This window comes from Suillus plorans (genome assembly GCF_016647745.1).
Source record: "Suillus plorans strain S12 chromosome Unknown HD556scaffold_86, whole genome shotgun sequence".
In the NCBI taxonomy this organism is placed as follows: Eukaryota; Fungi; Basidiomycota; class Agaricomycetes; order Boletales; family Suillaceae; genus Suillus; species Suillus plorans.
In genome coordinates this window covers 57227-70837 of record NW_024537470.1, presented here as the reverse complement: position 1 = coordinate 70837, position 13611 = coordinate 57227, and the positions used below count along the sequence as shown (strand labels likewise).

Genomic DNA, 13611 nt, shown 5'->3' with positions numbered 1-13611 from the left:
ACAACCTTATAACACAACATTTCAGATTAGTAGCAGTCCGTCTTCAAACCTCTCCGGCTGCGGATGGGTAGGAGCCTGGTTACGGGCCTAGTACCGTTATAGTACCGTACTATTTGTTTCATCTGGGGCAAGTCGGATCTTTCGTGATGATGATGACGGACGATAAAGAAGCTTGCGAGCGCTCGCTGGCAGGGTCAAATACAAGTACAAGAACTCCGTTTGTAATTCCACAATCTACTACTATGGCCGCACCATTCAAAGACGCCAGCAAGCTTAATGTTGGGAAGAATTTCATCATACCAGCTCCTCCCACGTTTTCTGACCCGCTCGAACATCGGGCGTTCCTGAAATTCCGCTTGGCTCAAGCATATCGTATCTTTGGTGAGCTCCATTTGGTTTAATCGGAACAAGAAGTACCCATCGTTATCGTGTCAATGCAGCAAAGTACGGTTATGATGAAGGTGTCGCTGGACATATCACTGTCCGGGTAAGAGTGATGCTTATATCAGTGTGCGTGCCAGTCCTAATTGCTTTTATCGAAAGGACCCGATCAGACCAGATTGTTACTGGGTCAACCCCTGGGTGATTGATTATCGTGTCCGAAATAAAAATCATCACTCACCAAATTGCAACAGGGCATTCACTTCAAGCTCCTGCAGCCTGAGGACCTCCTTCTCGTGGACCACGGAGGGAAGATACAAGAAAATGAATCTGGACCTTCCCGGTTCCTCAACCGGGCCGCGTACATGATCCATTCAGCGGTTCATGAAGCTCGTCCGGATGCTATCTGCGCTGCGCATTCGCATACTACGTATGCTAAGGCGTTCGGCGCTCTTGGGGTGCCTCTTGATCCCATTACTCAGGACAGCTGTGCGTTTTATGAGGTGATCTCGCATTCATTCGTTCTTCAAGAGATATCCCATTCAATGAAAATGAATCCATAGGATCATGCTCTGTATAGCCAATTTCGTGGTATCGTCGATGACCGCGAGGAAGGTCTGGCTATAGCGAATGCTCTGGGTTCGAAGAAGGTTCGCAGATGTGTTAATTTACATGTGCCCATGCTTATAAGATTCTAGGCTGTCATCCTCCAGGTATCTTTGAGAGCTCGATCGAACATTCTCACCTGCTTATCATGACTTTTTCGTGTAGAACCACGGGATCCTCGTTGCCGGCAAGTCGATCGAATCTACCGTTTTCTTTTTCATCTCTTTGGAAAAGTGCTGCAAGGTCCAAATGGTAGTGGACCAGGCCGCCGCGGCGCGTGGACTGAAACCGCGTCTTATTGATCCAGTAAATGCGGCCAGCACACGGGAATCCCTTGGATCTGAGGTGGGGGGCTGGTTTAATGGGATTCCCGAGTTTCAGCTCTTGGAGCACGAAGAAGGAAAGAGATTCGAGTATGTTCCTGCACCCTAGGTGACCGTTTAGCGTTTGTATGTATGATATGATCATCTACAACGCGACTTTGGGATTGTAGTTCCAGGCGACTCTCTTCCGACACCAATGAATGCTAGTGCGGGTGCAAAGTCTACGAGCGAGAATATGTTCTTTCAGGTAACCTATACACCTTCACCGTCGCTGGCACCTTCTGAGTCTGGAACCTCAATGCTAAGCACCGTGATACTGCCCCTGCGTCCAGATAACGTCGGGACCGTCAACCCTCTACTAGGAACAGCGCGGCCGGCCACATCGATGTCGAGAAGCTCAAGTTCCGCGTGGTGTTTATGTAGAGGAGAGAAGTATTAAGGGCTTACAATATCGACTAATATCCGAGTCTCACCGGTTTACTGATGACTTGGTGTTTGTGTACTCCCCGACTTCCCACGAAATGTGGGAGGAGGGAATCCAAATCCTCAGGCACCTATACCTCGATGTGTGGGAACACTTTCGAAAAAAATTGGTGACAGTACAGTGGTCGGCTTTGTTTGCAGGCGTTGCCCATCCCCACTCTCAGCGCAGAGACGATGCCGAAATCTGCTACTACTAGTATGTAGCACGCGCTTGTTCTCGCTTGCTTTTTTCACTTTTGGTTTTCTTAGGTGATATTCCAATGTAGTCAAATATCGAGCACAAGGCTTCCAACTGGAGTGTAGCTCCGGCTTCATTGCACAGGGCCACAGGCTCACTGCATGAATTCTTCGTTTACCGGCGTCAGATCGAGTCCGTCCTTCCATTATTTATCACTCCAGGTGATCCACGAGGCATTTTGGCAGACATTTATCTCTATGTACAAGGTATTATCTCCACATCCTAATACAGTAGACTATCTCATACATTGACACCAATTAAAACAGCCCTCTCGGTCGCCATCCGACATCATACTACGTACGCCGCCTCATGTAGACCCGTAGCCGGTCGCGTTTGTTTTTCCAGTAAGTTCAATTTAAATCATTGTTGCCGAATTTTCTCCGGGATGCCGCTTGAAAATGACTACTTATTCGTGCACTTGGTGTCGTATCAACAGTCAGCCCAGGTGTCTACAATCATTCAAATCATGGTCGCTCCGTGTCATCGAGGTTGTGTCATTACCCTCTTCTCGATGGATCTCTGTCCCTCCCTTAATTGATTCAATTCAATGCGCAACATCACTCGGACGTCACTTTCTTTGTCTATGACAAACCTGACAGCAATGACCTGGTCTCTATCTCTCATTCAGACTTCTATCGAGCTTGTCATCGGGCCGCCCAGGCAATCAGACCAGCCTCCGCAGGCGCAGACAAAGAAGTGGTCGCCCTCATCGCGAAGTCAGACACTCTTCTTTATCAGACAGTATTCATGGGCATAATATTCGCTGGGCTAGTTGTGTGTACATAGATTTTCTGAATGATTGGGTTTCTGATTACTGTTATTTCAAGCCATTCCTCGTGTCCCCTCGTAATTCGGCGGCGGCAGTCACGAGCATGATGCAGAAAACAAAATGCCGTCGTTTAATCACGACTCGGCACTCTCTTGCTTCCCTAATCGACGGAGTCGAAGCATGTCTTATGTCTGCCACTCAAACAAGCCAGCTGCAGATTGACGAGATTCCGGCGCTGAAACACCTGTACCCATCACTCGTTAGTGGTACTCCCAACGAGGCTATTGTCCCGTCTTCCCTAGGTCCGCCGTCGTCTGAGAACGATATTATTCTACCTGCACTCCTCTGGCAGCACTGGCTTCACAAAACCCATTCCAATAAGTAAGCCTAACGCGTGAGTCGGTAAAATAATCCGCACAGCGAATAATGCTGAGATAGAGTACCGTTAGCATCTATCCTCGACCTCGTTAACCTGCCCATTCCTATCCGTATCGCCGCTGCGTCTTTGCCATCATTTCATACCTTTGGTATATATTTTCAGCTGCTCACCCCTATCGCCGCCCTGAGCAGTGTGTCTATTTAGCCGCCTACATCCTTCCTCGATCCCTTGGCGATCACCGTAGTACCCAACTTGCACAACATCCTGGACTCTGTACTCAAGACGAAACCGAAGGTAGTCGTGCCTGTCTTTCTGGAACAATGGGCGTTTTCGCCGAGTGCTACCGATGTTCTGAAGACCCTCGAATATGTTGTAAGTTTATTATCGATGCTGTGACAAGGAATGACTCACGTTGATACCAATGCAGATCTATGGTGGCGGTCCTCTTGCGCCTAAGACGGGAAATACCCTGGGATCAAGCTTTCTTGTTGCTACGGCGCTACAGAATTTGGTATGTACTATCCGAAATTCGGTCGATCAAAGTCTTGGGACTGGGTGCGATTCGGACCAAATTCCAAGATCAGATGGGCACCACAGGACGATGGTACAGATGATTGTCAAGTTTTGGTGCGTCTCCGAGTCGATCTTTGAACACACGTCAAACACATTTTTGCAGACAACCCAGACGCATCAAGTGTCGGTAGAGAATCTTCCGGACGTCAAGGGTTATGCTACTCCGGGTATATTTATCAAGCACCCGATCATAGACTTGGATTAATCTCAGATGGGAGTGTCATTCAAAGAGAGGGGTCGATTATGTATCTTGATTCTACGTGGTCGGCCCGAGGAGATCACATTGTATGTGTGTGAGCACGATCAGCTGGCTTGCGATCAATGCTTAGGCTAGTCACGAGCCTACATCTGGGGCAACTCGTGATGATAACGATGAAGAAGCTTGCCAGCGCTTACTGGCAGGGTCAAATATAAGTATCAGAGCTCCGTTTGGAACCCCACATCTACTACTATGGCCGCACCATTGAAAGACGCCAGCAAGCTTGATATCTGGATGAGCACCCTACCGGCTCCTCCCACGTTTTCTGACCCGCTCGAACACCGAGCGTTCCTGAAATTTCGCCTGGCTCAAGCATATCGTATCTTTGGTAAGCTCCATTTGTTTTAATCGTCACAGGAACACCCATCGTTATCATATCAATGCAGCAAAGTACCGTTTTGATGAAGGGGTTGCTGGACATATTACTGTCCGGGTAAGAGTGACGCTGATATGATGCTGTGCATGTCATTTCTAATTGCTTTGTCGAAAGGACCCGATCAGACCAGATTGTTACTGGGTCAACCCCTGGGTGATTGATCATCGTGCCCGATATAAAAATCATCATTCACCAAATTGCAACAGGGCATTCACTTCAAGCTCCTGCAGCCTGAGGACCTCCTTCTCGTAGATCACGGAGGGAAGATACAGGAAAATGAATCTGGACCTTCCCGGTTCCTCAACCAGGCCGCGTACATGATCCATTCAGCGGTTCATGAAGCTCGCCCAGATGCTATCTGCGCTGCGCATTCGCACACTACGTATGCTAAGGCATTCAGCGCTCTTGGGGTGCCTCTTGATCCTCTTACTCAGGACAGCCTTGCGTTTTATGAGGTGATCTTGCATTCATCCGTTCTTAAAAATACATACCGTTTAATCAAAATGAACCTATAGGATCATAGTCTGTATAGCGAATTTCGTGGCGTCGTCGATGACCGCGAGGAAGGTCTGGCTATAGCCAATGCTCTGGGTTCAAACAAGGTTTGCAGATGCGTTGATTTACATGTGTCGATGCTCACAAGATTCTACTAGGCTGTCATCCTCCAGGTATCTCTAAGAGCTCAGTCAAACGTTCTCACCTGCTTATCATGCTCCATCGTGTAGAACCACGGGATCCTCGTTGCCACCAAGTCAATTGAATCTACCGTTTTCTATTTCATCTCTTTGGAAAAGTGCTGCAAGGTCCAAATGGTAGTGGACCAGGCCGCCGCGGCGCGTGGACTGAAACCGCGGCTTATTGATCCAGTTGAAGCAGCCAACACATGGGAACGCCTTGGATCTGAGGCGGCGGGCTGGTTTAATGGATTTGTCGAGTTTCAGCTCTTGGAGCACGAAGAAGGAAAGAAATTCGAGTATGTTCCTGCACCCTAGTAGACCGTTGTTTAGCTCACCTGTAACATTACCAATATGGAGTCCTGAAGCGTGCAGCAATATATCTGCCAATATTTGATTCACTGAAACCTAGCATAGGTGTTCACAGGGAGCAAAATCTGACGCTCCAGCCTACCTTGCTTAGAACAGGTGCAAGGAAAGATGTCGTAGCTCTTACCTCTACTCGGCTAAGTACATTTGGTCAGCGAGTGTTTGCGCTCTGTCCAAGAATCCAGTTAGGTTGAAGGTATATATGCAGTCATGCAGTCGAAGACTTTATCTGATCTCGTAGCAGTGAGAATGTCCGATATTGAATATTGAGGACTCGTGCCAGATACTCAACGAACGTGAGCCCTGGAGCCGAGTCTTGTCAGTTGGATCAAGTTCCGCGCGGTGTTTATGTAGAGGAAAGAAGCATTGAGCTTACAATATTATCGACTAATATCTGAGTCTCGCCGGTTTACCGGTGACTTCGTGTTGATTTCGTGTACTTTTAAAAATTTTATTGCACACATCAAGCTTGATGTGTGGGAACACTTTCGAATGGTGGTCGTTTCCTTTTTTTTTTTTTTTGGAAAAGCGAGTTTATTATTCAGCAACTGACGCTGTCTAGCCCTAAATAAAACGCTTATAGCGACGCACTGGCGTCGTCCGAGGGAAAATGCTACTTATGCACACTCCGTTTCTGGGAGTAGTGTGGGGCTCCGTATACTACCTGGACACCTCGGTCTGCGGGGGCCGGGGTAGTTTAATACCCACTAAAACCTCTAGGGCGTTCACCCAGTCTTTTCCTGTTTTGTATTTGTCATTGTTTATTTCGATTACATCAGCCCATGTATTGTAGATTTCTGACGTTGTTTTGGTTGATCGCTTTGATTTACATGCTGTCGCTCGGTCCAGTTGTAGCCTGTGGTTCATGATATTTGTCCATCGTTTCGAGATGAGTTCAACGGTATGTATTTGGTCCCGAATGACGTGTTCGCACCTTACTACCCATATAAGATAAGCTGACTCTGAGATTAGGATTTTTAGGAGGCGTGATGCCCCTTTTATTATCGCGGCGCGTTTCTTGTCGTTTTCGTCATGGGCTTGGGCGTTCCTTGGGAGCGATATGTTGCCGCTCCCTAAGATGAGTCCTAGAGAGGGTTCGGGCCAAGGGCTATGTTTATTTGGCCAGAGGTTTTTCGCTAAGTCCCAAATTCTCTTTCTTATTGGGTTAGTGCATTGGATTAATATGTGCTCCATTGATTCTGGTTCTTCCCCGCAGGATTGGCATCACGCTCGGTGCCCGAAAGTGGGTATTTGTGCCCAGAACTCCCCGATTCGGAAGACATTATTTAGCGTTTTATACAGGAAGATTTGGACTTTTTTGGAGAGATTGTTGTTTCTGCATCCTCGCCATATCGTTTCATCTGTCTCTAGTGTTGTGGTCAGTGTTTCAACTGCGTATCGTGTGATGTCTAGCATGCCTAAGGTCGGTCTTTTGTAGTCTATGTGTTTTTTTATCATTAACGCATTATACGCTGTTTTTTGGTTGATTTTTGACAGTTTCGTGCCTTGGAGGTCAAAGTTCCTTGGCACGTATGTGTCTATGGTGTCGGTGGTTGTTTTTGATGCGCCATTATGGGCGAGTTGGTCAGCTTTTTCATTTCCTGTTATTTGACTGTGTCCCTTAACCCATTGGAAGCTGGTTGGCGCCGAGCGTCGGCGTAGTTGGTACACTATTGCTTTGAATATTTGGGCGTTTGCCACATTGATCCACCCGGCATTCTCCCAGTCATCGAGGTGGGTATTTAGGCCATTTATTACATATGTGGAGTCTGTTACTATTTTGACAGGTGTTAGTGGGTTTGCGGTTTGCAGTGCTATTAGTACTGCCACAAGCTCTCCTATCTGGTTTGAATGGTGCGCTCCGGGCATGCTAATTTCGCGATTCATCGGGTGATTCTCTTTGATCCAGATTCCTCCTCCGCACTTTGCGTTGTATTTCCCGTTGTTGGTGCATGAACCATCGGTGAAGATGGTGAGTGTGTCGTCGTTCGTTCGTCTCCCATTAAGTGGGACACGTAGTCTGTAGGCTGGTATTTGGACCGGTCTCGATGGGTCCACAAAAATGCGGAAGCAGTCTGTCAGACTGTTCCGTATTGTGATGGAGGGGTTGAAGAGGCTTTCTCCCTCCGGTTGTGTGCGAGCTTGTGCGTTTTTCTCCAAGCGTCTGTGTGTTAGCGTTAAGTGGTCTTTTCTAGGTGTCGTATTGGGGTTATATTTCGGGAGGAGGCTATCTAGTATGTTTTGCGCTGTCTTTGCACAATGGTGGGGGTTCTTACATCCTGTTAGTCTGTCATTGATGCATTCGGTGCATGTGCATGTGGCTTGCGGTTGGTGAGTGATTTGGTTTGTTATTCGTTCAGCCATGTTTCTTAGGTGTCTTACTGATGTCACTTAGTGTGTTTGTCGCAGGCAGTTGTTTTTTGCTTTGTGGTAAGTTCTTGGAGGCGCGCCTAAGTGTAACCAGGCGGGGAGTTGGTTCTTGAGGTTGTCGGAGATTTTCAGAGGTGCGAAGCTTACATGGTGTTTCTTGGCAGTTTTTAACATATTTGTTATTATATACGGCAGTTTATTCGCTCGTTTCCCTTTTGCGGGGGGGTTCCATGATGTTAGGAATGTTCGTAAGTCCGCGTTGTTGGTGATTCCTTCCGGCTTTAAGGTGTTGATTATGGCATCAGCGACAAAAGCCCATGCTGGTCTGCGATGTGTTATGTCCATGTAGGCCTGTAGCCATGTTATGTCGATCGCTTCGTTCCTTATTTTGATATTTAGGAGACCAAGGCCTCCTTCGGCGATGGGTCGTTCCAGACGTCCTGTGCTTATTGGTGGGGTTATTTTTCCGTTCCATATAAAGTTTCTTACTAATTTGGTGATGGCGTTCTCGATACTTTTAGGCATTCCCTGCGCCTTTGTGAGGAATTGCGTCATTCCGCCGACTACCATTTGGATGATCAGCTTTTTCCCATCGAGGGAGGGGTGTCCCATATTCCATCTCTTAAGGTTGCTCTCGATCTTCGTTAGTGTCAGTTCCCATGATGCTGCTTGTTCTGTTTCGTTGCCTATCCAGGCCCCAAGTGACCTTATAGGGTTGCCGTCTTTGGCTACTCTGACTTGGTCTTGCCAAGGTGCGTCAAGGTTATTTAGTTTTCTGTTTTGTAATACTGAGGCTCGGTGTTCTTTTGTTCCGATAGGTAGTATTTCAGTCTTTTCCATGTTAAATTTCGCGCCTGAAGCTATGCACCATGTTTGTAAGATTGTTTCTAGGTCTGAATATTTATCATCTTTTGAGAGGTATATCGTGGTATCGTCTGCGTACATATTGACTTTCACTCGTTCTCGTATGCCAGGGATTTGGTATCCTTTCACTTTCGGTGAGTTGCGTAGTGCGCAGGCCAAAGGTTCTATTGCTAAGTCGAATAACAGGCAGGACAATGGGTCGCCTTGCCTCACTCCACGTGTTACTTGGAACGGTGAGCTCAAGAAACCATTTATTGCCACTCGTGTATACGCTGATTGATATAATGTTTTGACAGTATTTATGAACATGGGTGGGAGGTTAAATGCTTCTAACGTTTCGAGCAGGTAAGAGTGTTTGATTCTGTCATACGCTTTTTCTTGATCAAGGGCTACTATTGCGCCATTTTCTTCCATTAGGTCGGCATAAGCGGTCATCGTTTGGGCTAAGCGGATCGGGTCAAAAATGGATCGCCCTTTGATGAAGCCGCTCTGGTTCGGGTGGATTAGTCGGTGTATGTCTTTGGTTAGTTGAATGGCGAGAGCTTTGGTGAGTATCTTATAGTCTGTGTTTAATAGTGTTATGGGTCAGTAATTTTCTATTCTAGTGCGGTCCTTTTTCTTATATAACGGGCACATCCATCCTAGGGTGAAGTCCGAGTCCTGGTTGACCCTGTGGAGTTGAATGTCGTTCATTACGGTGGTGAGCATTTTAATTATATTGAATCCTGGCTGTTCTTCCTTACTTGCCTCTGTGTATTTGCCGTGAAGGTGTTTCCACAGTTCATATGGGATTCCGTCGATACCGGTGGCACTTCCAGATTTCGAAGACATTAGTGCGTTGAGAACATGTTCTTCCTGTAAGAGTTCATTTAATTGGTTCGTTTGTGCTTCGATCTTCTGACTTGCCGGTATTTCTGCTAGTGATGTTCTTCTCGCATTCTGTTGAGTATGTTCATGGTGTTGGGAATTGTCAGTTGTTTGTATGTTTTCGTGGTATGTTCTCGCTATTTCGGCCATTTCTTCTGATTTCGTGGTGTATCTTCTGGTTCCAGGTATGTTTAGTCTATATATTATGTCTCTAGGTTTTTTCTGACTATTTATTTTTGACCAGTATTTGCTTATTTTTTCGCCTTGTGACGCCCATTGTGACTGGGCTTTTAGTTGTGCTTTTTTGTTTTGTTTCTTTTGTAAGTGTTCTATTTCTTTCTCGATGATGATCCGGTTTATTCTAGTGTCTTCAGAGGAGTCTATATTGTTTAGGTTTGTTATTTTGCATAGGTCTTTCGTTAATGTCCGTATCCGTTGGTTGACTTTTCCTAGGTGTATTTTCAGTGTTTCTTTCGCTATGTCGGTTATTTTTGTTTTGAGGGTGCTCCAAGACTTTTGCGGATTGGATGTGTTGTCTCGTACGTTCATTTCCTCCAGTGTTTGTTGGGTTTCGATCCCTAATCTCACGATTCTTTTGATTAGGTTTTCGTCTGTCATTATTCCTATTGGCCACGACCATCTTCCCTTTCCTATGTGCGGTAATCCGGGCGGTGCGAACCTTACCGACACCATGTGGTGGTCTGTCGGGATGTGGCTGATATGTGAGTCCCAGTCTATCATACTTTCTGAGTGGCGTGTTGAGGTGTAAATTCTGTCTAGGCGTGATAGCGAATTGTGATTGCTACTGAAGGTGAACATTCTTTGGTTTGGGTTTTCAAGGCACCATGTGTCTTGTAGGTTTAGTGCTGATCTTAGTTCTCTCAGGGCTTCAGTGGCTGATTCGTGGTCGTATCGTGCGGGGGCTCGGTCTATTGGTTCTTCGGTGATGTTAAAGTCTCCTACCATGAGGTCTATAGTACCGGCGTGTGTCCTTGACCATTCGGAGTTGATTTTTTCCCAGAAGTTTCGGTGTTCGTTTGCGTTATTTGGTGCGTAGATATTTAGTATATTGATTGTCTCATTATTGTGCCATTTTAGGGATAAGACTGCTGCTCGTCCTGGTATCAAGACTCTCATAGTGGCATCCGCGGTGTTTGTTATCTCTTTGTTCAGTACGAAGGCAATTCCGGCTGAGTTGCCTGGTCTAATTGGGTCGCTTGTGCTTAGGACACGTAGACGTCGGGAGAATAGAGTATCAATTTGGTTCTGGTGGTCTGTGGTCAGGTGAGTCTCTTGCAGACATAGTACGCCAATCTTTTTGTCTCTTACTGTTTGATTTACTGTTGTCCATTTGGATATTGCATTCTGCGCGAGGTTTGCTGAGGTTCATCCTCTTATATTTAGTGTAGCTATTCTAATGTTTGCCCTAGTTCTTTTGTGCTCGTTCGTGTTGGCATTTACCTGGTGCGTTGGTTGGTTTCGGTTGGTGTTTCTTACTATATTTATTGATGTTGCGGCGCTTCCGTTTCTGTTGACAGGTTCTTGTGTTTGGTTGCGGGGGATGTGGGCGGCCGTGCTTGGTGCTGGTGGGCCTCCGGTTTGAGGTTGAGGTTGATGTTGTGATTGGGGGTGCCGTTGGTAGGCGTGTCCACTTCCAAAGTCCCGAGAGCGGTCATCGGAGGTTTTCCCAGTGGTTCAAGGAGGTCCTCCTCTGCTACTTGGGATGCCTGCACCGTTACCAACAAAAAGACCGTGACTAGGGGGGTTTAATTGAGTGTTTGGGGTGATCGTGCTACTAAGACTACGTTATGATCATTATGTAGACTTAGAATCGACATATCTGGCCCATTAGCAGTGGACTATGTTAGCGTTTTCGATGTTTAACAGTGCCCAGGACACTGGTAACACCTACTAATGAAAACTTGAGCCTCTCAGCACGGCTCGTCCGAACCTAAATAGGTTTCTGTGGTCTGGTTTGCACCATGCTGTTTTGAGACGACTCCTGCTTTCCTGTCTCGTTTTCACGATCAGTATATTTGGGCAAAGGGGTCTTAATTTGATGGCTTGTGTCTCACTCAAACCTGTCTCACGTTCGCAACGGCTCATTTGATCTTTCGGAACCGGGCCTAAGTTGGAACCGTTGCGGCATATTGTTGTTTGATGGGTGTTGGTTCGTATGTTCAAAAAGGACTGGAATTGGTGTATGTAGACTGGGGTAGGTGGCTAGGCTTGGCAGGTGGGTTGGGTACATGTACGGGCTGAGGGGGGGTTAGGTTTTGTTACATCAAGTTACAGATAGGTAGGTAGGACTTTTTGGCATGGTGCGTAGTTATGTGGTATATCCAATGTTGCGACCGGGTCTCCCATTTCCGCCTCTGGTCCTTCCAGGTTGGCGTGGTCCATTTCCATTATTCCTATTGCCCGCTCTTGGGCCGTTCCAGAGGGTGACGAGCGGGAACGGACATAATCCTTTTGGGTGGGCCAGCGAATGGCAGATCTGGCACGCAGAGAGGGCTGTCGCTATTCCGCAGCCGTCAAGACTAGTTGGGTAATTGAGGGCGCTCAAGAAGCTTCGCAGGTTCATCCATGTTTTAGCGTCGTTGGTGGGACTGGCAGCGAGGACATTAAAGCGTGGGACAGATAGCCCCCCGTTATCTTAAAATCGAGGAGTTCAACACGGGCGGACTCGATAAAGTTATGGGTGGCTATATAGGTGGGCACTCCATCTGGGAGGCTGCACTTGGAGAAAAGCTCTTCGATGTGGGAGCGGTTTTCCTCGCGAGACCAGGTGTCGTTGACGGTCTGGAGGATGGTCTCAGAGTCTAGGGTCGTGAATCCGGATAGACAGAACAGTAGTTCTGGGGGGTGGTTGCAGTGGAATGGGAGAGCTTCAAACGTGAGGTCCATGGTAGACCAGATGCGTTGATTCAGGATCAGGTTCCTGGTCTCTTCTGTTACTTTGTGGACCAGGAAACCCGTCGGGAGGTGCTTCGCTTCTCTCCCTCCCTGGGGTTGCGGAGGGGAGACGCGTACGGGGGGAGCATCTTTTTGGACAAACTCTGCGATGGTGGATATGCTAGTGCGAATGCGTTCTGCAAGGATGGCAGCACGTTCCGCTACGTCTTTTCCTGAGTGGTCGAACACCCGTACTAAGAACTTAGGGTGTTTGACTTGGAACCAGGCGAGGAGGACTCTGTTGTCGAGGTGGTCAAATATTTGTGCCGAGTGGGACATGTGCACTGCTGGGAATCCCCCATTGGGTACCGGTGTGAATTGGGGTAGGGTTGCACGATTGGTCTGGCCGTTTTGGCTGAGTACAGACCTGTTCATGTCAGCCAATGCTAGATGGTCTAGGATAGCTTGTTCTTCAGCGGTTGGTGCGTGTCTAATGGTGGGACTTGGCGGGGCGCTCATGAGGTGATCTCCTTTGGAGTTGTTTGGCGCGTGGATCGAGCTAGCAAGATCGCTGCTTGGAGGTTTGTCGTCGTCAGCATGGGATGTAGTTACTGTAAAATCCTGGTATACAAGGAGGTCGGGGTGAGGTGGGTGTACGCGGTTCCCCTGGGATGTGGGGGTAGGCATGTCAGGGGGGGATTGCGGGCTCGGTGGGGAGGGTGGAGAGGGTGGATCAGGTTTATACGGTATTAAGTCCAAGGCTCGTTCTAAGTCCATGTCTTCCTGTAGAATGTCAGGGGGGAAATACTTTGGTCCGGAGTGTAGCAGATAGCTCAGCGACGTACGAAGTCAACTTGTCATATTGGTATACCTGTAGCAGATAGCTACAGCTGGTGTTAGTTACATAGGTACTAAGTATGAATATAATACTGACCTCAGCGACGTATGAAGTCAACTGAGGTAGCTACGAGGCGCGGGAATAAACGAGAATATATAGGTACGAACGAAATGAACGGTGCCGAGTGTCCATGACGAAGGTTTGATATACGACACTCCCCCTCAAACCGAGCGTAGGCCGAGGGCGGAGGCAAAGTGTTTAGCTTTGAGACTAGGAAGGGGCTTGGTGAGTGTGTCCGCGGTCATACTATCAGTAGGACAGTAAATAAGAGAAATAGAGCCGTTTTC

At 47.5% G+C, this 13611-nt stretch overlaps 7 protein-coding genes across 7 annotated transcripts; 4 read left to right on the top strand and 3 right to left on the bottom strand.

Annotated features, from left to right (window-relative positions):
- Positions 1-242: 242 nt before the first annotated feature.
- HD556DRAFT_1247573 (class II aldolase/adducin domain-containing protein) lies at positions 243-1419 on the top strand (the record flags this gene model as incomplete). The annotated part of the gene is made up of 7 exons (XM_041298707.1): positions 243-381; positions 441-487; positions 544-582; positions 636-884; positions 945-1031; positions 1080-1094; positions 1153-1419. The coding sequence occupies 7 exons, from the start codon at positions 243-245 to the stop codon at positions 1417-1419; spliced, it is 843 nt and encodes a 280-aa protein (XP_041154311.1).
- A 1146-nt stretch (positions 1420-2565) lies between these two features.
- Positions 2566-2808, top strand: HD556DRAFT_1205583 (uncharacterized protein; the record flags this gene model as incomplete). Its single annotated transcript, XM_041296466.1, has 1 exon — positions 2566-2808. A coding segment is annotated over one exon (243 nt), but the record flags the coding sequence as incomplete, so codon positions are not given.
- Positions 2809-3383: 575 nt separating this feature from the next.
- Positions 3384-3575, top strand: HD556DRAFT_1247501 (uncharacterized protein; the record flags this gene model as incomplete). The annotated part of the gene is made up of 1 exon (XM_041298705.1): positions 3384-3575. A coding segment is annotated over one exon (192 nt), but the record flags the coding sequence as incomplete, so codon positions are not given.
- A 423-nt stretch (positions 3576-3998) lies between these two features.
- On the top strand, positions 3999-5859 carry HD556DRAFT_1004876 (class II aldolase/adducin domain-containing protein). Its single transcript, XM_041295848.1, has 7 exons — positions 3999-4339; positions 4398-4444; positions 4502-4540; positions 4594-4842; positions 4903-4989; positions 5041-5055; positions 5113-5859. Exons 1-7 carry the CDS (start codon positions 4204-4206, stop codon positions 5377-5379), a joined length of 840 nt encoding a protein of 279 aa, XP_041154308.1. The 5' UTR covers positions 3999-4203; the 3' UTR covers positions 5380-5859.
- Positions 5860-6090: 231 nt separating this feature from the next.
- HD556DRAFT_1434574 (RnaseH-domain-containing protein) lies at positions 6091-7317 on the bottom strand (the record flags this gene model as incomplete). The annotated part of the gene is made up of 3 exons (XM_041305343.1): positions 6091-6286; positions 6365-6586; positions 6659-7317. The coding sequence occupies 3 exons, from the start codon at positions 7315-7317 to the stop codon at positions 6091-6093; spliced, it is 1077 nt and encodes a 358-aa protein (XP_041154307.1).
- A 2607-nt stretch (positions 7318-9924) lies between these two features.
- Positions 9925-10887, bottom strand: HD556DRAFT_1190701 (Endonuclease/exonuclease/phosphatase; the record flags this gene model as incomplete). The annotated part of the gene is made up of 1 exon (XM_041296165.1): positions 9925-10887. A coding segment is annotated over one exon (963 nt), but the record flags the coding sequence as incomplete, so codon positions are not given.
- Positions 10888-12111: 1224 nt separating this feature from the next.
- Positions 12112-13113, bottom strand: HD556DRAFT_1313117 (uncharacterized protein; the record flags this gene model as incomplete). The annotated part of the gene is made up of 1 exon (XM_041300752.1): positions 12112-13113. The coding sequence occupies one exon, from the start codon at positions 13111-13113 to the stop codon at positions 12112-12114; it is 1002 nt and encodes a 333-aa protein (XP_041154305.1).
- Positions 13114-13611: the final 498 nt, after the last annotated feature.

Excerpts from the sequence above, each read along its gene's own strand:
- HD556DRAFT_1004876 (XM_041295848.1), top strand. The coding sequence starts at position 4,204 with ATGGCCGCACCATTGAAAGACGCCAGCAAGCTTGATATCTGGATGAGC. Across the intron at positions 4,541-4,593 it reads GTTACTGGGTCAACCCCTGG|GGCATTCACTTCAAGCTCCT; the intron begins GTGATTGATCAT and ends AAATTGCAACAG. Across the intron at positions 4,843-4,902 it reads ACAGCCTTGCGTTTTATGAG|GATCATAGTCTGTATAGCGA; the intron begins GTGATCTTGCAT and ends ATGAACCTATAG.